Below are 23416 nucleotides of genomic sequence, written 5' to 3'. Positions count from 1 at the left end.
TACGCGCAATGTCTCCACAGGGGAACCACACAGAACTGTGTACAAACTGTAAGAGCGCCTACAAGAACCTCAATGCTCTATACAGCGGCATGGAGAGCAATCAGACTTTGTGTATCGACATTGAAGACGGGGTACGTATGCCAGAGGATGTCGTAAACAGTAGGTTTTTGGTTTGTGTGTTTTGAGTGCACCAAAATTAATCAAAATACTTACATCTACATTTACTGTGGTAAATACACATCTGTTTTTATTACGTTATTAACAGTATGTCTAGTAGCTAAAAGGAGGCAATTCAATAATATTGGCCTAACCTCTAATAGACTATTTGTCTCAATTAAATACAATGATGGGCAAGCTGCACATGAACATTACATTTAACAGCATTTATATCTTTAGGCCCACAAGTATTACATCAATGTTAGTGTAACTGAGTGTACAAATGGTCCTATACTATTAACTATCTGTCACTTAGCTGGGGCTAACCTACAACTACCTCTAGGGGGCCCCGCACCCCACATGTATGTATTTATTTTAATCTGCCTTTTCTTTGGCTCACTTCCATAATGTTGTTCATTTTCACTACCTACAGTAAAAAAACAGGGGAACAGTTGGTAATGGTTATGCGCAGTAAAACTTTCATGAACTCAACTCAACTTAATGTGTGTTCCTAAGTTTGTGTTGGACGTCGTAGATGAAGAGAGCAGTTATGATTTTGGTTTACAGAGTAAACAATTAAAAACTAAGGTTTTGGGCATTGTTTTCTCTAAACCACGAGTGTCAAACTCATTTTAGCTCAGGGGCCGCATGTAGGGATGATGTTTGATAAGAAATTATCGAGTTTGAGCCCGTTATCGAATCCTCTTATCGAACCGATTCCTTATCGATTCTCTTATCGAATCCAGATAGGTTGTTGTATATGAAAAAAACACACAATATTTGGTTTAACAAAAGCTCACTTTTAATAGATAAGAAAAAAATAAAATCTAATAAATAAATAAATATTGACTGTTACCCCCCTAAAAAAATAAAATAAAATAAATATTGACTGTTGTTACCCAAAGTATATTAAGTGGGATTTTTCAGAAAAACAAATGTATACAGTAACACAAAAACAACATGTCTCTGTGAACACTATAGGTGTATAAATAATAATATAGTGTTAAATAAAATCAGTCCCTTGGGCACAAAACTGAAAATAATACAGCTCTCCAAAAAGTGCACTTCTGCTGCTATTGGAACATACTAACTACAGCTATTGGAACATACTAACTACAGCTATGGGAACATACTAACTACAGCTATTGGAACATACTAACTACAGCTATTGGAACATACTAACTACACACACTATGGCACTAAGAACGCAACAGTCATCAATCAACAATTCTTCTTAAAAAAAATTAGCATGTCTGCTTTTTCTGGATCAAGTCTGACCCTCTCTTCGCTAATCGTGTCACCAGCGGTCGAAAAAACATGTTCACTTGGCGTGGAACTAGCTTGGACACACAAATATGTTTGAGCAAGATCATATAGGAGGGGCAGAGTGTCTCTCTTACCAAACCACCAAATGGCAGTGTTGGCCTGCATGTTGGTGCGAGGAAGGCCTCTGTACACCTGTATTTCATGGTCTACTCTGTCTGGGATGCTCCTCTGTTTCATGGGCTGCAGTTCACTATCGTTCTCCGCTGGAAACAGGTAATCCAAGCAGGGGGGAGTCTTCTTCTTCACAGCAGGTGGACTCTGGCTGTCATAATATGAAAAAGGATAAGTGGATAACGTTAACATTATCTTAATTCACATCTTCATTTCAATAATGAATAAAGCAAAATACATCCTGGCACAAAAATCACTTCACATTCTCTACTGCTCGCTAGTATTACCAAATCTGAGGTATTGTGCTGAAATGTGGGGAAATAACTACAAATGTGCGCTACATTCGTTAACCGTGTTAAAAAAAGATCAATTAGACTGATACATAATGTTGGATATAGAGAACATACAAACACTTTATTTATTGAGTCAAAAACATTAAAGTTCGATGATTTGGTAAAATTGCAAACAGCTAAAATGATACAAAGCAAACTATAACCTGCTACCAAAGAATGTACAACAATTCTTCTCAACTGAAGAGGAGAAATGTAACCTTAGAGGAAAATGTAATTTAAAACATTTGTATGCACGTACAACACTTAGAACCTTTAGCATATCTGTATGTGGAATTAAATGATGGAATGGATTAAGTAAAGAAGTTAAACATTGTACTGATATGATCCAGTTTAAGAGGTTGTTCAAATGAATAGTGCTTACAAAGTACAAAGAAGAAGAATTATGAGAAATACTTTCAACCTTATTGAAAATACAATATTCTTCATCTCAGTATATTAATAATGACTGAATTAATTAATTACATATTACAAAACTGTTGTGTATAAACTAATTCACAGATATTTTATTATAAAAAGGTCAGTAAATGATGTATATATTTGTAAACGCTATGAAGTGGGAAAGGGGTAGGATTAAATAAGCTTTACTTCTTCTTACTCCTGTAAAGTGAAATGATATGAAACTGTGATGTATTATACTGTAAGTGTGTTCATGTTCCAAATAAACTAAAGAGATAAAGAAAGCACTAGTTTATTAGACAGACTTGCAAACTCTGTAGTGGTGTAGGCTACAAGATACCGTTAACGTTATCAGACACATACAAAAAGGCTAACGTTAACGTTGTCAGACACATACAAAAAGGCTAACGTTAACGTTACCGTTAGCCACTGAATATGCTTAGGTAACGTTAGTCTAGCTAACATTACTGCAGTCCTGGTTGACATAAGAGGTAACGTTACTACAAGTGAGCAGATATGGAAATTAACCGGCATCAGTTAAAGTTAGTTACTCACCGGCGTCACCGCCACTGTAACTGGGACTGGGGCAGCTGGCAGAAGAAGAGGGGCGTTCTTCGTTGTCTCTGTCGCTGCTTCTCAACGTGTCGAAGACACGACACGGTTCTCGAACTTTCAGGTTATGCGCAGCCTGAACATGTTTCAACATGCTTGTTGTGCTTCCCCCCTTACACGAGAGCAAAGCCTGGCAATAATTGCATATTGCTGTTTCCTCGTATTTTTTTGTGAAATGAAGCCATGCCTTGGAGCGCTTTTTCCGGTCCATTGTTTTTCCTGCTTTCCCTATCTGCGCCTAATGACTGAGCTATGTGACGCCATTTCTTGTGACGTCCCACGGGGCATTTCTTGTTGGACAGGATTCGTTCACAGGGATTTGAATAAAGAACCAACTCTTTTTTTTTACTAAAGTGGCCTCGATAACGGGTACCGGTTCTCAAAAAGGGATTCGAGTCCATGGTTCTTTTCTTATCGAACAACCGGAAGAACCAGTTTCGAACATCATCCCTAGCCGCATGGAGGAAAATTGTTTTTCATGTGGGCCAGACTGGTAAAATCATGGCATTAAAATTTAAAAATAAAGTCAACTTCAGATTATTTTCTTTGTCTTACTTTGGCTAAAAATAGAACAAGCACATTCTGAAAATGTGCATATTACAAATAATCCCCCTGGCAAAACACTTCGTTAGTTGAAAATTCTGAGGAATAAGATTGTGCAGTTTCTAAAAACACCATGAAGAACACAATTAACTTAGACATTGTCTCAATGTTTTTACAAAGCCATAAGCTTTAAGCACTTCCTGTTTAGCAGTTCACCATTAAAAACGTTTGGAAAAGCAATCAAGTGTTTCCTCAAACCGCCACATTAGTGACATCCACAACTGCCACAACAGATTAATTTATCATCATTCAAATATTACAATTATAATAATAACTGGGATTTATATAGCGCTTTTCTAAGTACCCAAAGTCGCTTTACATGTAGAACCCATCATTCACACCTGGTGGTGGTAAGCTACTTTCATAGCCACAGCTGCCCTGGGGTAGACTGACAGAAGCGTGGCTGCAATTTGCGCCAACGGCCCCTCCGACCACCACCTATCATTCATCATTCAATTCACCGGTGTGAGTGGCACCGGGGGCAAAGGGTCAAGTGTCCCGCCCAAGGACACAACGGCAGCGATTTTTTTTTTTTTTTTTTTTTTTGGATGGTAAGAGGCGGGGAGCGAACCTGCAACCCTCAGGTTTCTGGCACGGTTGCTCTACCCACTACGCCATGCAACACAACAAATGTAGAAACACACATTTTTACAATGGAGTTCAGGGTGCACACTCAACCAATTGCGAGTGCTGCATGGAACTCTAGATGATGATCAAGTTGACTTGAGTCTTTGATACTGGGCCATCTGTTTCCAGCCACAACAGGAGCATCTGATTGCTTACACCTGCGCTTATTGGAGTAGCAGCAGCCAATCCAGATCCATGTGTGACTTGGGTTACATTTGAAGTGCTATTGCGACATCCGGTGGACACATTTAGAACAGCAGTTTCTTCCACCAAAAAAATGCAGCTCATTTTTATATTTAGCAATTTTATCTTGCGGGCCAGCGAGCCGGATTAATAATAATAATAATAATGGATTAGCCAAAGTAGTTCCACCCGCCAGATCTGAATGATGGTGGAGGATCTTGGATTTCAGTTATATTTGAGGCATTAGCCATGTTGCAACGAGCTATAGAAGCTATAACTTTGCATGTAGCTTCTGTCTCAGCAGCTTGTTTTGGTCTAAATGAATGTGGGAGGCACAGCTTAGTAGATCTACTTGGCTTAGTCGAGCACAGATCCACTAAGATTTCAGCACATAGCGTACTGTCAGAAGTTGATAAAACCAGACCGAGACCATGTATCAAACGGTTCAATACAAATATATGTATTGTTGCACCCCTCGAGAATATGGAGGGTTTTTGGTCCAGAACATATTTTGCTTAATGCATTATTGATATACTTCTTGCCACTTCATGTTGTGTATTTTTTATGGGATTTCCAGTTAATTTTCTTATCTATTATTACACCCAAAATGTGGTTTCTTTTACTCATTCAATGTCTGTCTATTTGTGTTTGTCTTTATCTTCTACTGTTACCGAATTGCACTATTTTAGTTTTTCTGCGATTCAAAATTAGACTGTTTTTGTCAAATGGTACCATCTCTTTTATTTTTGTTCATTTCTTTTGTTATTTGTATTAGCTTCTGTGTGTTCATTGAGTGGTTGCCTCGTACAAGACAAGAGACTGAAGTTCTCAGTCTCCAGTGTTGATCGCGCACCTTCACTTACCATTAGGGATGATGTTCGAAACCGGTTCTCCCGATTGTTCGATAAGAAAAGAACAGATTACATGGATTTGAATCCCTTTTTGAGAACCGGTTCCCGTTATCGAAGCCACTATACCGTATTTTCGCGACCATAGAGCGCACCATATTAAAAGGCCATGTGTCAGTTACGGGTGCTATTTCTGTATTTAATGCATAAATAAGGCGCAGCGTATTTTTGGGCGCAGGCATGGTTGAACATACGCTATCTTAAAACATACGCTAGCATGCATGGACGCTGTTTTAAAAAGGCAGCAGGAGCAAAGCTGAGTTCGGTTGTACTTTATTGAAGTATTTATCAATGTACTCACATTATTTTTTGATCAAGCCTCATCCACAAATCCATCAAAGTCCTCATCTTCTGTGTCCGAAATGAACAGCTGGGCAAGTTCTCCATCAAACACGCCATATTCCCTCTCCTCATTTTCAAAGTCAGTCTCGTTGTCCATTAGCATAGCAAGCTAGCACAACAGTAAAAGCCGACTTCTCTTGCCCCGTTGTGCATATGGATTCGCTGGTCCCCTTCTTCTCCACAGTGGGCTTCACCGGGATGTCGAAAGTGAGCGTCCATGTTGGTGATGTGTTTGTCGGCAATTTTTTTTATTTACAACGCACGTAACAGCACTATATGCTCACCTGAAACCTTCACCCTATAACGGCCGCATGCTGTCCTCAGTCACGTCCGCTTTTACTCCATATAAACAGCGTGCCGGCCCATATAACCTATCAGGATTCGATAAGAGAATCGATAACGAATCTGTTCGATAAGAGGATTCGATAATGGGCTCAAACTCGATAATTTCTTAACGAACATCATCCCTACTTACCATACTTGTCTGCTTTCCAGGTTGTGGGGAAAGCCATGGGGAAACGCCACAAACAAATAGCATCAGCTCAAAGTTAGTGGCAGTCTTGGTGCCCTGCAGTCACGTGCGTGTCTTTTGACCGTTCATTCAAGTGCCAATAGAGTGGAAAAACAAGTTGCCTCTATATTGAAGCTATTATCATATATGTCTGATTTATGACACCAAAAGACTTCCAAAGTTTGGGAGTAAATAGTTATGATCAAAATAGTATCAATCTCACAGAGATTCCTGAGCCATTTTGAGAGATAATTAGGAAGCTAGTCACGTCATCCCTTCCCTATCAACAACAATGCTAATCAAGCTGACTTTGGGAGAGCCAGCAACTATCACTTTTTGCGAAAAATTGATCCAGGACCTTATATTTGTGCACCAGAACAAAAAGAGGATGGGCAATAAGTTTTAGAAGCCGAGTGATTGATGCAGTTTCATTGTGACACTAGCATCCGCAGCATTGCTAGGGGCTAAACATACAAACTAACTAGAGGTGGGAATCTTTGGGCATCTCACGATTCGATTACGATTACGATTCAGGAGCTATGATTTGATTAAAATCGATTATTGATGCATCTTTAATTGATTCATTCCTACATTTCTTCAGTGGCCTTGAGATCGGTAGGTCGTGAGTTCAAACCTCGGCCGAGTCATACCAAAGACTATAAAAATGGGACCCATTACCTCCCTGCTTGGCACTCAGCATCAAGAGTTGGAATTGGGGGTTAAATCACCAAAATGATTCCCGAGCGTGGCCACCGCTGCTGCTCACTGCTCGCCTCACCTCCCAGGGGGTGGAACAAGGGGATGGGTCAAATGCAGAGGGTAATTTCACCACACCTAGTGTTTGTGTGACTGTCAGTGGTACATTAACTTTAACTAAATAAGCGTTTATCACTTGCAACCTTTAAAAACAGTGCTATGGTAATAAGAAACAGTTAAATAATTCCCATCACAATTATTAAATTAATGAAAACGTGTACAGAACTGGAACAGAAGTGCTGTATGATAAAGGGGCTGGTCGGATATCTCGGTGCGGTGGCTCGCTGCTGTCAGGCAAATTTTAGAACTGTATGCATTATTTTATTTACAATAAATAAATCGATTATCGAAGGACGTTTACTAATCGATTTTTTAATCGTCCATGTCCGAATTGCGACGCATCTAAAAAAAATGTATTTCCCCCACCTCTATAACTAACCATAACGAACCATAATAAAACAAACACTTACTGTAATATTTCAACTCTCGCTGGGAGGCTGACCGACGGGACGCTCACACAATTCCGTTTAGATGAAGATTCAATCGTAATCCTCACAAAGGGTTAAAAAAAAGTTTGTGCAGGAAGCGTCTTGTGGGGTCTATTTCGCCATCTCGGGGGATGTAAAAGTCGACCAGCCTTGTCAGACCATTGCCGCGTGTGTCTACTACCAGGTGAAAGCTGCATGAATTATAATCTAGAAGATACTTTTAGCAAGTTTGAGACAAAGCAGAAGCAGCCGTTTGTTACGTCGTGGTCGCATAGCTTTGCTGGTAGCGTTCCCTCCAAGGCAGAAGACAAGCAGGAGCGGCGTGCAGGTAAGATTAAGGTCTTTAATTATTTTAAGGCAGGATCAAAAATACAAACTGAGGACGCCAGCAAGCGTGGAGCTAAACAAAACCAAAATGCCACCTAAGGTGAAAAAACGAGGAAAGCAAGACTGTACAAAAATCACTAGAGCGAGGAGAAAAAAACGGGAGAACGTAACTGTTGCCTGTTGCAAACATTGACCCAGCAACTACTGCTCGGTGACAGGAAACTATAAAGGGGAGTGATTAACCAAAACACCTGGTGGGAACACTAATTGCAAAACTAAGACAGGTGAGGAGAATCAGTGCCCATGGAAACCAACAGTAAACAGGGAAAGAGGGTGCACCCAGGAAACAGACTAAAACAGAAAAACTACCAATCATAAATCATGCCATGACCCGAGTAACGGATCATGACATAACCCCCCCTTAAGTGACGGATACCAGACGTCCCCAACTAGAAAACCCCTCCCCCCTCCAATAAAAACAGAATAAGTCCAAAGTCACGGGAGGGTGGAGGGAGGACTTGGTGGTAGGCCACCAGGCCATGTGTCCCTGAAGCCACCGGGGACAAGTCAGGTGGTGGCATTGTCAAGGTGGGCGACCTCGGAACGGCCATGCCTGTGGCCGTGGAGGAGGCGGACGAGACTGGCGCCAGAACCTCAGCAGTCTTTGAGTCCTGCACCCAAGTCCTGGGTGTCGCTGCTGTTGGCGCCAAAGGCGTCCATGAAAAGTCCAGAGACGAGGAGGTGGGTGGCGGCGTGGTGCGGCCCGCCGGACACGAGAAGGTGGGCACGTCGTCGTTGGCGTGGAAGCAGCAGACGTGGAAGCCGGCGTGGGCGGAGCCAGAGGCGAGGCAGCAGCAAGCATCGTCCTGGAAGCAGGAGATGTCGTTGCCGTGGAAGCAGGAGGCGTCGCCGTGGAAGCAGGAGGCATCGCAGTGGAAGCAGGAGGCGTCCCCGCCGTTGAAGCAGGAGGAGGCGTCGCCGCCGTGGAAGCAGGAGGAAGCGTCGCCGCCGTGGAAGCAGGAGGAGGCGTCGCCGTGGAAGCAGGAGGAGGCGTCGCCGTGGAAGCAGGAAGAGGCGTCGCCGTGGAAGCAGGAGGCGTCGTAGCCGTGGAAGCACGAGGCGTGGGCGGAGCCAGAGGCGAAGCAGGCGGCTCGTCTGTTGGCGTGGGCGAAGCCAGAGGCGAAGCAGGCGGCTCGTCTGCCGGCGTGGGCGGAGCCAGAGGCGGAGAAGGCGGCTCGTCTGCCGGCGTGGGCGGCGCAGGCGGCTCGTCTGTCGGCGTGGGCGGAGCCAGAGGAGCAGGTGTCTGCAGACCCACTACCGAGCCAGACTGTTCCTCACTCTCCAGCTCTTTTAGCACCCTCTGGTACCACTGCTCCATCCATGCTGCACTGTACATTTCTGGAGGGTCCCGTGTGCTTTGCAGCGCTGGAGCAGGAGGTGGAGAGGATGGCGTTTGCAGGACCACCAGGGTTAATGGTGGCGTCAGAGTGGCAGGCGGAGCGTCTGTAGCAATGGATGGAGTCAGAGGAGCATGCGTCCGGGCTGTCGGCGTGGGAGGAGCCAGAGGAGCAGGCGGCTCAGACGTGATGGGCGGGGCCAGAGCGGTAGGTGGCTGCAGGACTGAACAGGACTGTTCCTCCCTCTCCATTCCTTCAGCACCCCTTGGTACCATTCGTCTATCCACTCTGCGCTGTACTTCTCTGGCGGGTCCAACTTGCTTTGCGGCACTGGAGCAGGAAGTAGTGCCGAAGCAGACAGCGCCCCCGCTGGAGGAGAGGCAGGCAGCAACCTCAGTGGAAAGAGGTCTGCTTGCCCCGCTGACACGCTACCAGCTCTGGCCCCCCCCTCAGGAAGCAGATTCCAGATGCTAGATGGAGCTGGTGGGGGGAGCGCTTGTGCAAGTTCGGCGGGAGCAGCGGGCACGGGCGGGTGGGCTCTAGGAAGCCTGGGAGCTGGCCTTGTGCGTGTGCGCCGCTGGCGCCTTTCTGGACAATTGCCTGCAGGTGGTGTCTGAGGGGAGGAGAAGCCGCACGGGAAGAGCCTGGTAGACAACGTTGGGGGAAAAGTGTCCGTCTTGTACCCCTTCTACATATGCTCATGCGCTGAGCTGGTCCGCTGCCCGGGCCTTCGTGTACCGGGTAGCGTGGACGACGTCCGGATGGCTTGAGAGTGGGGGAGGAAGCGGGTCTCTGCTTCCGTCACCTTATCCATAAGCTGCCCCCATGCTACCATAATGTCGGCCGGAAGATCTTCTACGGACAGCTCGGCTTCATCCTCGTGTTCCCACGGCTGGGTGTCCGCCTTGAGCTCCTGGAGGATCCTTTGCTTGTCCTTGTTGGAAAGGAACACTTCTTCTGGCTGGGTCAATCTGTTACGTCGTGGTCGCATAGCTTTGCTGGTAGCGTTCCCTCCAAGGCGGAAGACAAGCAGGAGCGGCGTGCAGGTAATATTAAGGTCTTTAATTATTTTAAGGCAGGATCAAAAATACAAACTGAGGACGCTAGCAAGCGTGAAGCTAAACAAAACCAAAATGTCACCAAGGGTGAAAAAACGAGGAAAGCAAGACTGTACAAAAATCACTAGAGCAAGGAGAAAAAACCGGGAAAACGTAACTGTTGCCTGTTGCAAACATTGACCCAGCAACTACTGCCGGGTGACAGGAAACTATAAAGGGGAGTGATTAACCAAAACACCTGGTGGGAACACTTAATTGCAAAACTAAGACAGCTGAGGAGAATCAGTGCCCATGGAAACCAACAGTAAACAGGGAAAGAGGGTGCACCCAGGAAACAGACTAAAACAGAAAAACTACCAAACATAAATCATGCCATAATCCGGGTAACGGATCATGACACCGTTGGCTCAGTGTGTCAACAATAGCAGCGTAAGCTAGCATTAGCTCACTGCTATCAATAAAATAAGTTTGTCTGCATTGGCGCTTATAATAACAATATCACTCATGTTTGGTTAATTTTCATTTCACAACATGTAAATGGCATATTGTTGACAGTTTCTGGATGTTTTTAGAGAGAGTATAATGAGCGCAACATAGGACCCTCGGTCTGTAGAATCAATTGTTGGCTATTTATTTATGATTTCAAATGTATTAAAAAAGCCAGGCATATGTGGTTTTGTTCACATAGGGATTGTGAATGACAAACAGCACATCTCTTTCCAATGTTTGCGTATTTCCAGTATGACTGATCTGATAACATTGTCAGAGTGCAGAAACGTTACTATTGTGATGTCAATCTCCGAAAGTATTCAGAGCGCAGTAATTCTAAATAGCTGACTGAATTTGTGGTATTTTGGGATGTTTAAACAGTGTTTTCACATACTTTGTAGATTGTAAATACAATTGGATATGATTTAATGGATACAATGAAACATAAATAAGCGTATAAAGTCAACTTGTTTTTCCACTCTACTGGTACTTTAAGGAAATCGCCTGAAACAGAGTTGACCATACTCTCCTTATAGATCACTCTGGTATATCTTAGGTGTGACTGCCATCTACTGGTCACACTTATCATTACACCATTTTGGTAAGCACAACCAGAATTAATACGTACATCAGGCGCACTGTTGATTTTTGAGAAAGTGAAACGATTTTAAGTGTGCCTTATTGTTCCAAAAATGCGGTACAAATGTAAACGTGGTGCAGACTGCACTATTTAAATGAGGATTTTGCGTGGACTATGAGGTTGTCACCATGGAGACACTCATTTCCCTCCACATTCATGTTTTCATGCTCCTACCTGTGGTGTTTTGCTATGTTTTGAAACATACAGCAGACAACTATAATAAGTACCACTTTTTCTGACTTTTGCTGTCCTTCAATGCGATCCATAACGACACCTACAATGTGTGCTTCGAAACATGGCTGCAATGATCTAGACCAGTGTTTTTCAACCACTGTGCGTGAGATACAGTCTGGTGTGCCATGGGAGATTATCTAATTTCACCTATTTGGGTTAAAAATATTTTCTGCAAACCAGTAATTATAATCTGCAAATAATGTGCCGTTGTTGAGTGTCTGTACTGTCTGGAGATCGGCAGACTTACCACGTTTTACTCTTCCGTATCAGTAGGTGGCAGCAGGTAGCTAATTGCTTCGTAGATGTCGGAAACAGCGGGAGGCAGCGTGCAGGTAAAAAGGTGTCTAATGCTTAAACTAAAAATAAACAAAAGGTGAGTATCCCTAAGAAAAGGCATTGAAGCTTAAAACTAAAAACTGAACTGGCTACAAAGTAAACAAAAACAGAATGCTGGACGACAGCAAAGACTTACTGTGGAGCAAAGACAGCGTCCACAAAGTACATCCGAACATGACATGACAATCAACAATGTCCCCACAAAGAAGGATAAATACAACTGAAATATTCTTGATTACTAAAACAAAGCAGGTGTGGGGAATAGCGGTCCAGGAAGACATGAAACTGCTACAGGAAAATACCAAAAAAAAAGAGAAAAAGCCACCAAAATAGGAGCGCAAGACAAAAACTAAAACACCACACACAGGAAAACAGCAAAAAACTCAAAATAAGTCAGGGCGTGATGTGACAGGTCGTGACAGTACACCTAATTTGAGACAAGAGCTATATTGATGCATGCTTGGTTATGGTTTAAAGTCATATCCAACAATTGCGACAACGACTTTTTATTGTCAATATTGGCTGCTGAGTTTCAGTTTTTAATGATTTCTGCTGGTGGTGTGCCTCCGCATTTTTTCAATGAAAAAAATGTGCCTTGGCTCAAAAAAGGTTGAAAAACACTGATCTAGACGCAGTAAAATGCATATTGCAAAACAAAAAATGTATATAAGAGAGAACCTGGTAGCAGTTTTATCTAAAGGCTGTATTTTGGAGTGCAATTTGCCAGTCTGAGTCTCCTCACTCATTTTTGTACTGACGCATGTGTTGATCTGATCACTGACTGTAGAGTGGTTAAGGTAAAAGACCTTGCACGGTCAAAATCAATTGCATGAATAATGTAAGGTGTACATGATTAATGCAATAATTATTTGTGATTAATCACATGAGTTAACTTGTTGATTTTGACAGCCCTAGGTATAACACATGCACATTTACTGTGGTGAATTTGTATTTTGTACACTAGCTGAAATATGAATGGCACTTCCAAAATAAAAGGTAAGCTTTACAGCACAAAATAAATTGAATAACCTCTCCTGCTATTCTAAATTGATTGTTGTAATATCAAATCGAATACTATTACAACCTTGTCGACCGTTTTTGTCGAATAATAACTAGAGAAAGTCGCGAAAAGCCAAGCAATCAACGACACAAAGGTGTTATTTTTTTTTTTAGCTTTAGGATTTGAATGTGATTAACATTTTCTGAAGTCTTGGCTCAATTTTCCTGTTTGTTGCACATTTGAGCAACGCTGACGACAGCATTACATTACATTCATTGAATTGTGCAGCGACTTGTCAGCAAATGTGGAAAGCCCTTGCAGAAAACAGCAAATCGAGGCTTTCCGATTCTGGAAAACCCAAGATGGGTCGACTTAATAGCAATATTGTGTCATAATTGTGGTCATCTGAGCCGAAAAGCTTATGTTGGCACTTTGCCTCCTTCTCAGATGAACATGACCCGCAGACTGTGGAGTAAGAATTTCAATTGTTCCTTCCCCCGGGAGGAGACGGTGCCTGTCATCGCCGTGTCCAGCTTCATGCTCTTTCTGCCCATCATCTTCTACTTGAGCAGCTTCCTTCACTCGGAACAAAAGAAACGCAAGCTCATACACCGTGAGTAACCAGCTTAATTCCCCCATTGTCACACCGAGATATTTTGACAGGGTTTTGAGGGCTCTTTGTGGGCTCGTAAGGAGAGGGGGGTGGGGGGCGTACCTTTACTGACTGTGATCGTGGAGTTTTGGCTTGGGATGGAAGAGGAGGGGTGAAGGCTGACCCCTGCAAAAATCATAAAAGGATTAAGCATAGGAGGGAACTTTTTTTTGGTCAAATGTTGCACATTTAAGGCCAGACACAATCCGTTCTGGGTTACTGCTCAAAAATTATATTTCAAAATAAATGTTCACATAGCTAATATAAATAATGTGTTCATCATAAAAGACTAAGTAACATTTGAGCATCAACTATTGTAAAAATGTAAGAAGAAGTTAACCCCTGTGAAAAGCACACCAATAAAACACGAATGCGGTAATGCTAAGGCACGTTTGACCCAAGACAACTGTGGTTCACTTTTTTAAGTGGTAAAAGAAGTCAACTGTTGTTAATAATGCATACGTTTACATTCAAACTGCTTACTCTGTATAAGGATGTAATAGGGCTTGGCGATATGGTTGAAAACTGTATGCCGATATGAGTGTCTTATATTGGTCAATATTGATAATTATTGATATTTTCTATGACCTATCGAAAACAAGCACCTCGAGAAAAATACATTACATGTAAACATGTTCATTTAAAATGTAACCTTCCCCTTATTATAATGCCCTCAGCTATCAAGATGGAAAGGAAAGAAAATGTCAACACAACCATGAAAAATACTCAATGTTAACAAAATTCTAAAACCGCATTAAACACTTAATGGGAAAGAGCATTTTTTTTAAATGCGTATTGTTCACAATCATTATGAAAGACAAGACGACGAATGTATTTTTTTTCTGCATTCTAAGTATTAATTAAATGCGATCAAAAGTCTACTTACAATAGAGCATCTAAAGCCTTTAAAAAACATCTACACACTTCCACTAGGGTTTTAAGTACACGATGTAAGTATATATGTAATATAGTAACAGGCACATTTATAATAACATTTAATATTTACGTATTTTGCCTATTTCAAGTATATGCGGCGCATTTATTTTTTAAAAAAGCATCACATTTGCTTTTTCCCCCCACTACATCACTGATTTCTACTCACTGCGACAAACATAATAAAACATCACTTACTGTACAATATCTGCTGTCATCAGGATGCCGACTGTTAGGATGCTCATATATTCCCATTTAGATGAAGAATGACTCATAATCCTTGCGAAGAAAAGGGGGGGTGGAAGTCAGCATCTTTTTGTGTCGTTCTCGCCATTTTCGGGTCTAAATTGGCTGTCAAAGTGTTTCAACTTGTCGGAATACGTCCTCATCCCTCTATTTTCCAGGTGAGAGGCATGATTTATGATCTACAATAAAGTTTGACGAGCAAGGAAACGAGGAAGCAGCTGATCAGTCGATCATTTCAACGTAGCCGCTCAAGCTTGTAAATGTCTGCGCTAGCACTTAATATAACAATATCACTAATACTTGGTTAATATTCAAGTCACAAAATGTAAATGGATTATTGTTGGCGCTTTTTGTAAAAGGTTTTATTGGATTTTATGGGCAGAGTAAGCTGTAAGCTGACTTTTATTTATGTTTATTAATGAGTTAGAATGCATTAAAAAAAATAAGGTCGTCGTCATGTCTTTCATAATGATTGTGAACGATGGGCAACATTCCCCCCAAAAAAGTGCAGTTCCCCTTTAACAATATCCTCTTAAAATTAAAGTGCAAAAATAAGGACTATGTCAGAACTGCTAAATAAAATGCAACAAAATAGTGCAAAGTGTGAAAATGTAAATGTGGAGAAACCTGAGAACTATTTTCTGCAGGTTTAGTGCCAGGGAGTGCTCTAAAGGGTGAGCGCGGCTAAGGGGGTGTGGTATTACTGGTCTTGTTGTGGACGAGCGCCTTGCATCATTTACAGAACACCTTTGTCTGACTACGGTCCGTTTAAAAAAAACAAACAAACAAAAAAAAACTGCCATACTGTGGAGGTGACTTTTTCTGCTTTATCAACATTTTTGTCTCTCTGAAGCACTCATTTTTACTTTCTCTTCTCATTCCATGCAAAGAATCAACCGCGACACAACAAGATCGCCCACCCAAACTACATAGTTGATACTGTTGCCTGATTGGCTGTAAGCGTGTCACACCCACTGATCAGTAATCACTTCCTGCATTTCTCGGTCACCAGAGAGCGAGTGCCTTTGTTTATGCAACCAACCTTGCCTCACAATTTCTGGTTTCTTCCAAAAAAAGAAGTAAACAAACTATGGCACCTTTTATCGAACACATTTTATTGATATCAGTTACGTGTCTATCGTGATATATATATATATACCGTTTTATCGCCCAGGCCTAAGATGTAACTGTATTAATGATAACTGCGGTAAAACTCCTGTTTTAAATCAGAATCATGGAAACCCTATGATTGATAACTGCACTTTGATAAGCTCACGGACTGACTGGCGCTAGCTCACTAGCTTAAAATGCGAACATGAAAACAGGAGACATTAACGTCTTTCCCCATCTAAACTTATATAAACACATTACTGTCTGCGCAACTAAGATAATCAATTGTGCACATTGAAACTACAAGCTGTACTCTCTTAGAACAGAGTGATTGTTCTATAGTTAGAGGAATACAAGACGGGGGTGTTTTACCGGTGCATTTAAGGACCACTAAACAGAGTAAGCATGACAATGAATAATAATAGATTTTAATTGTTATGCACTTTTCATTCAAAAAAACCCTCAAAGTGCTACAGTACAAACCAATATTTTAAACAAAAAAAGCTTAGCCATTAAAACCGATAAAATACTGAGAATAAAACACTATCAGTCAAGCATAAGCAACACAAATCATGCAAAATAGTAGATTTTCTAACAGTCTATTTAGTATTTTTCTTGTTTAAAAAAATAAGTTGGTCAAAAGATTTCAGTGTATGTATAAGTTTGATCACATTCAATAATACCGCTATGATAATGATAACGGTGATCATTCTGGTCACGATAACCATGATGTGAAATTTCCATATCGTTACATCCGTAGTCTCATCTGATGTCATGTATCATTTTGTATGACTTTAGAGAACTGCACTCACACCAGTGTAATAAATTATTTCCATTTGCAGCCAAGAGGGCGAAGTCCTACTCCTCCAGTCTGGTGAACATTCAGGACAAGCAGAGCTGATTGAAGCCAACGGGATGAAAATCCATCATTTTGTACATTTTGCAGGTTTGACGCTCCTCGGGCCAACAGCAGCTTGTTTTTCACGGGCTGCCTTTACCTGTCAGTATTTTAAAGGATGCACATTAACTTCCTGGAATTTTCATTGCACATCAAGTCTTGACTTCGGCTCATTTTTTCCCCTTCATATATTTAATATATAGATTATCTAACAACCGCACACGGTACATTTGTCTGTATAGCCTAAGACTTTTTATTGCAGTTGTAACCAGGCGTCACCATTAAATTACATTTTCCCCTCTTTATCAATGTTAGTGCGCTGTTATTACATTTATACACATTCTACACAGATTTAATAGAAAATGAATTAAATTTACTATGCTGGTGGCTCATTTTAACTTTATTTCTAAAAGGCAGGATTGTTGTTTCTTAGTATGTGACTAGTAATTACATAGTTACACATGTTGCTGCACAAAGATCCCACACTATTTTGTGTGTGTGTGTGTGTGTGTGTGTGTGTGTGTGTGTGTGTGTGTGTGTGTGTGTGTGTGTGTGTGTGTGTGTGTGGGCGTGCGTGCGTGCGTGCGTGCGTGCGTGCGTGCGTGCGTGCGTGCGTGCGTGCGTGCGTGCGTGCGTGCGTGCGTGCGCACATGAATGAATGCAAGTGTGTGCTGCAGTTATGGATCGAGAAATGGGTTTTATGTCTGTAATGCATGTCCAGAAGAGAGCCACATAAAAAAGGAAGTACTTGATGTCCATTAGCGGTGACATGTGTCTGCTTCATGAAGAGGGTGCACATCACTGCTGTTTGTTATAAAAAAAAAAAAATACACCACAAGACATAAGTCATGAGAGCACTCAGTAATGAAAAAGTGCATGAAGATGTTACCTTTCTCCCAAAATTACTCTTTTATGGATGCATTAAGCTTATAATGTGTTTTGTGCCTGTTTTTTTTTCTAGCTGATGTTTGGCTCTATTCATTTTCATGACCTGATATTTACACATTAGCTTTATGAATCGCGACAAATGTCCCGTCACCTCTCGGGAGCTCTGAGCGTCTCCATTTCCTCAAAATCTCATTAAAAATAGAATTTAGTTTATTCATCATTTTTGGTTCGGTTAAAAGAAGCATGCAAAGAAAATTGTAGTGTGCGTGCGATGTTTTCAAAGTAGAATTTAAAAGCCTTTTAAGAAATTTAAACTGGCAAAAATAGCAGAATATAAAAATACCACACCTAAAAATAACCAAACAAGTTGAACGCTTCAATAACTGTTTCATAAATATTGGACCAAATCTGGAGGAAAAGATTCCAGATCTGAGAGATACCATAGACAGAAATCACATTTGTGAATAAATGTAAATCCAAGACCTCAATGGATTGTAACAGAATTGATATAGAAACGATAAAAATGGTTATTAGAACCATTAAAGTATATCAGTAACCTATCATTTCAAACAGGTAAATTCCCAAACAAAATGAAAATAGTGGAAAAAGAAAAGTGGAACGTTATAACCATTATGGATACAGAGCAATGTGAATAGCATTAATCGAAAATAACAGAGGAAATTACCAACGCAATAGATTGTAGAGTGTGCAGCTGCAGCGTTTATAGATCTAATTAAAGCATTTGACACAATTAACCATTGCATCTTAATCAACAAATTAAAACGGTATAGCATCAAATGTATCTTGCGGCCTACCCCAGGGATCAATAGTAAGACCACAATTGTTCAGTCTCTATGTAACTGTCATCTGTAAAGTTACAAAGGACTTAGTTAGTCCTACTGGCAGATTACATGACTGTGTTTTGTTCAGAAGCTAATACAGATAATAACAGAAGAAATTCATGAATTAAAGAGATGGTTTGACAAAAAGCAGACTATCTTTGAATCACAGTAAAACTTTAAAAAAATGCTATTCGGTATAAGCAGAGGAGAAAGTCAAATACAAATAGATGAAGTAAACATTCAAAGAGTAAAATAAACCAAATGTTTGGGCCTATTAATAGATTATAAAATGAACTGGAATATAAATATACAACATAAAGTGGCAAGAAACAGGGTGATTCAAAAATAATACGCAGAAAAATATATCACTCGATATTTCAAAAATGAAAAACAAAAGAAAACCTAGCTTGAACACGTGTGTTGTACATAACTTTTGAGTATTTATTTCATGCTTTACAAGGGCTCAATATGGCCACCACTGGCAGCACGGACAACATTAAGAGGTTATGAGAATTCCTCCCAAACGCGCCCCAGAATGTCACGATCCACCGTGTTGATTGCTGCTGTTATTCAATCTTTCATGTCATCAATATTTGCTGGCAACGGTGGAACATAAATTTGTCTTTAACATACCCCCACAGAAAAAATCACACACAGTTAGGTGCGGGGATCTGGCAGGCCAAGCGCAGAGAGCGAGGTCTTTAGCACTTCTTCTACAAATCTACGCTTTCATTCAGATAAGTTCGAACCTAGAGATGCCAATCTTGTTGAAAAACAAAGTTATTTGAATCTGCTTGAAGTGAAGTATATATAATATGTAAATGTTACATTTATGTTATATTTTATATTGCTACTATGGTACATTTTTAGTCTACTTCATATGTGCATTATCCTTTCCATCCTTTGAAACTGAGCTACTGTGCGGAACAATTCCCCTTGTGGATTCAAAAAGTTTGTCTAAGTCTAAGTCTAGATGTTGATAATAAATGTATGTTTACATTATGTTTTGAGTGAAGTGTCCTTGCTTGTTATTCCTTCTTTTTCTTCTTCTGTTATTTCTCATTGACGGCAGTGTTGAAAATGACTAGCCCCGTCGGCCTTAAATCGACTCAGCAGCACCACCTGTCGTTGAAGACTGTGAATTACGGCTCCTCGGCGCGTGAAACAAAAAACGCGGAACAAAAAGTGGGAAAATGTGCCAAAAGTATTAACTTGAAGAAAATAGTTGTTCTACTTGCGAATCCTTTACGTGTGTTTGTGAAAAAAAAATTTTCAGTTTGCGAAAAAAATTTTTTAGTTTGTGTAACTTTTTTTTTTCAGTTTGTAAAACATTTTATTAGTTTGTGAAACATGAGTTTGTGGACTTTTGGCAGTCATTTCCCTCCATATGCATCTTCCTAGTCCTTTTCGTACCTTTTGTATTGACAAACTGGAAATACGTGATGCACCATATTGTAACTATTGTTCAAACCATAACTGAATTCCATCCGGCAGACATCATTTTTGGTTCAAAATATTTGGCGTAAGTCATGAAAGCTGCCCAATGAAGTCCTTATACCTCGGCCAGGAGGTTATGGGCACGCCGTGGTTCGTTTGTTGACTAGTTTAGGGCTGCAACAACTAATCGATTAAATCAATTACAATCGATTATAAAAATAGTTGGCGATGAATTTAGTCATCGATTCGTTGGATCTATGCTATGCGCATGCGCAGAGGCTACTTTTTTTTTTAATTTTATAAACCTTTATTTATAAACTGCAACATTTACAAACAGCTGAGAAACAATAATCAAAATAAGTATGGTGCCAGTATGCTGTTTTTTTCAATAAAATACTGGAAAGGATAGAAATGTAGTTTGTCTCTTTTATCTGATTATTAATCAAAGTAATAATCAACAGATTAATCGATTATCAAATTAGTTGTTAGTTGCAGCCCTAGACTAGTTAGTTAGTTTGAAACTTAACTCAAAAAGTTATGGGCGGATTAATTTAACTTTCAGGAAATGTCAGAAGGGGGAACAAAAGAACACCTGATTACATTTTGGGGGTGATCCGTTGCCTTACGTTTACCTTACAAGACTTAATTTCTCTCTCTCTCTCTCTCTTTTTCTCTTCCCCCTCCCTTCTTGAGACATCAACAAGGAAAAGTACCTTCCATATGAAGAAGTTAGGACCGAAGTCATGGTCCCAATACGGAAAACCATTGCATCTAATAGAGAGCCAAATACTAGAGTCCGTGAACATTGCTTCAAAGTCAGGATTTTTTTTTGTTGATTTAATGTGCATACAAAAGTAAACCTTGACAGGTGAAAAGGCAGCAATATATGATAAAACAAGACGGCAGCTAAAGAAGGACTTCCCTATTCATCCTCGAAAAAACCCGCCAGGTGAACAGCTGATTTTACGACTTCCGGTGCTGACGTAAGACAACCCGCGTCCCATATGTGACCATAGGATGAACAAATACACTACGGTACTAAGACTATAGTGGCCATTAACAGTTAGCTTCTACAGCTGGGTTGCCCAAAGTGCGGCACAGGGGCCATCTGTGGTCCGTGACTTGTTTGTCATCAGCCTTAAGCACATTACAAAAAACAAAAAATAGAGATCTCAATTGCACCCCTGGTGGTGAAATCTATCAAAGTGAGGGTGGTCGCAAAAAGGAGGGATTTTTCAAATGTGTGTCGGTTTTAAAAGTGCTCCCCCTCTGGTCAACATATGAAATTACAAGTGTGTGTAAAAATTTAAAGTGCTCCCCCTCTGGGCAACACATGTTATAACAATTGTGTGTAAGAAATTGAAATACGCCCCCTTTTGGCCAACATTAATTAACAAAAATAAATATGTATATAGAGACATACTGTAATAACTTGAATTAAATAATGAAGATTAAAAACCAATTACAAACAAAACATTAAAAAAAAATGTTTACTTAAAGTTTATATTTTTTCTATTTGCACAGTATGTATATTGTATTAATGTTGCAAATCTTTATATATCTAGAAAGGGTGGTCCTAAAGAGGTAGGCATTTTTCGGAGGTCTCAAGGAGGTAACAAATATAAGAGTGTGTGCGCGTGTGTGTGTGTGTGTGTGTGTGTGTGTGTGTGTGTGTGTGTGTGTGTGTGTGTGTGTGTGTGCGTGTGCGTGTCTAGCGGCCCCATCTCCACCCACAGAGACAAAGAGATTGGATGACTGACAAGAGGTTTCACTCTGTTTATTTAATCCCGCTATAGACCAAACGCACCCAGGTGCTGACACTGACGCAAAGAGCGAACCCTCTTGCAGCCTACATGGAAGCGGCAAGTGCACAAAACAAACACACGTGGCAGACATGGCAAGTTCATTTGTCCTTTGATTAATTACGTCTGCCAGGAGGTTATGTATTCACCGCTGGGGGTTGTCTGTTTGAAACGTAACTCAAAAAGTGATTGATGGCTTTTGATGAAACTTTCAGGAAATGCCAGAAATGCGATATGGAACGAGTGATTACATTTTGGAGGAGATCCCGATCACTGTTTGGATCGAGCAGGTTTGAAAATGGGTTTTTCTTTATTTTTCTTTGCACTTTGAAGACCCCTGTATTATATGATAAAGTAAATGCATGACAATACAATGCATACTTGTTTTTTAATTTGTTATAATACATACCAACTATAATACAAAATCCAAATCCAGTGAAGTTGGCACGTTTTGTAAATCGTAAATAAAAACAGAATACAATGATTTGCAAATCCTTTTGAACCTATATTCAATTGAATAGACTGCAAAGACAAGATACTTAACGTTCAAACTGTAAACTTTATTTTTTGCAAATATTAGCTCATCTGGAATTTGATGCCTGCAACCGTTTCAAAAGCAATTCCGAAAATCAACATTGAATGACCGTGACCTTCGATCCCTCAGGCGGTACTGCATCAAAAAGCGACATCGGTGTGGAAAGGATATCACCACATGGGCTCAGGAACACTTAAGAAAACCACTGTCAGTAACTACAGTTTGTCGCTACGTCTGTAAGTGGAAGTTAAAACTCTACTATGCAAAGCGAAAGCCATTCATCAACAACACCCAGAAACGCCGCCGGTTTTGCTGGGCCCGCGCTCATCTAAGATGGACTGATGCGAAGTGGAAAAGTGTTCTGTGGTCTAACGAGGCCACATTTCAAAATGTTGTTGGAAACTGTGGACGTTGTGTCCTGACCGAAGAGGAAAAGAACCATCCAGACTGTTATAGGCGCAAAGTTCAAAAGCCAGCAACTGTGATGGTATGGGGGTGTAAGGGTAATTAATGCTGAACGGTACGTACAGGTTTTGAAACAACATATGTTGCCATCCAAGCAACGTCTTTTTCATGGACGCCCCTGCTTATTTCAGCAAGACAATGCTGTGCCACATTCTGCATGTGTTAAAACAGTGGGTATTAGACTGGCCTGCCTGTAGTCCAGACCTGTCTACCATTGAAACTACTGTTGAACAACTTAAGCTGTACATCAAGCAAGAATGGGAAAGAATTCCACCTGAAAAGCTTCAAAAATGTGTTTTTTCAGTTCCCAAACGTTTACTGAGTGTTGTTTAAAGGAAAGGCCATGTAACACAGTGGTAAAAATGCACCTGTGCCAACTTTTTTGCAATCTGTTGCTGCCATTAAATTCTAAGTTAGTGATTATTTGCAAAAAAAACATTTCTCAGTTCGAACATTAAGTATTTTGTCTTTGCAGTCTATTCAATTGAATCAAATTGTTTTCCAACTTCACTGGATTTGGGTTTTGTACATATTGTATGATTATAGAGCTGAAATGCCGGAGTACGGGGCGTACCCTCCTCCACACACCTGTGGTCCTTGTTCCAGGCACTTAAACGTGGTCGCCCTCCAGTTTCTCGCATTGGGGCTTTTCCTCCGTCATTAGCAACTAATCGCTAACAGTGGGATAAAGATACTCGGCCGTTAAACTCCTTTTTGGCTTTTTGGTCTTATGGAGCGTAGCCACCACGGCCCAT

The 23416-nt window shown here is 40.8% G+C and overlaps 1 protein-coding gene across 1 annotated transcript in view; it reads left to right on the top strand.

Annotated features, from left to right (window-relative positions):
* ostm1 (osteoclastogenesis associated transmembrane protein 1) overlaps nucleotides 1–17079 on the top strand; it is a 33456-nt gene extending 16377 nt beyond the window's left edge. The window contains exons 4-6 of the mRNA XM_061987265.2: nucleotides 21–131; nucleotides 13301–13466; nucleotides 16637–17079. Of these exons, the coding sequence (XP_061843249.1) occupies nucleotides 21–131; nucleotides 13301–13466; nucleotides 16637–16695 (336 nt within the window). The 3' untranslated portion in view covers nucleotides 16696–17079. The remainder of the gene's footprint in view (nucleotides 1–20; nucleotides 132–13300; nucleotides 13467–16636) is intronic.
* Nucleotides 17080–23416: the final 6337 nt, after the last annotated feature.

Source organism: Nerophis lumbriciformis, linkage group LG26 (genome assembly GCF_033978685.3).
Source record: "Nerophis lumbriciformis linkage group LG26, RoL_Nlum_v2.1, whole genome shotgun sequence".
Lineage (NCBI taxonomy): Eukaryota > Metazoa > Chordata > Actinopteri > Syngnathiformes > Syngnathidae > Nerophis > Nerophis lumbriciformis.
Note: the sequence above shows the minus strand (reverse complement) of the source record. Positions and strands in the feature narration are given on the sequence as shown.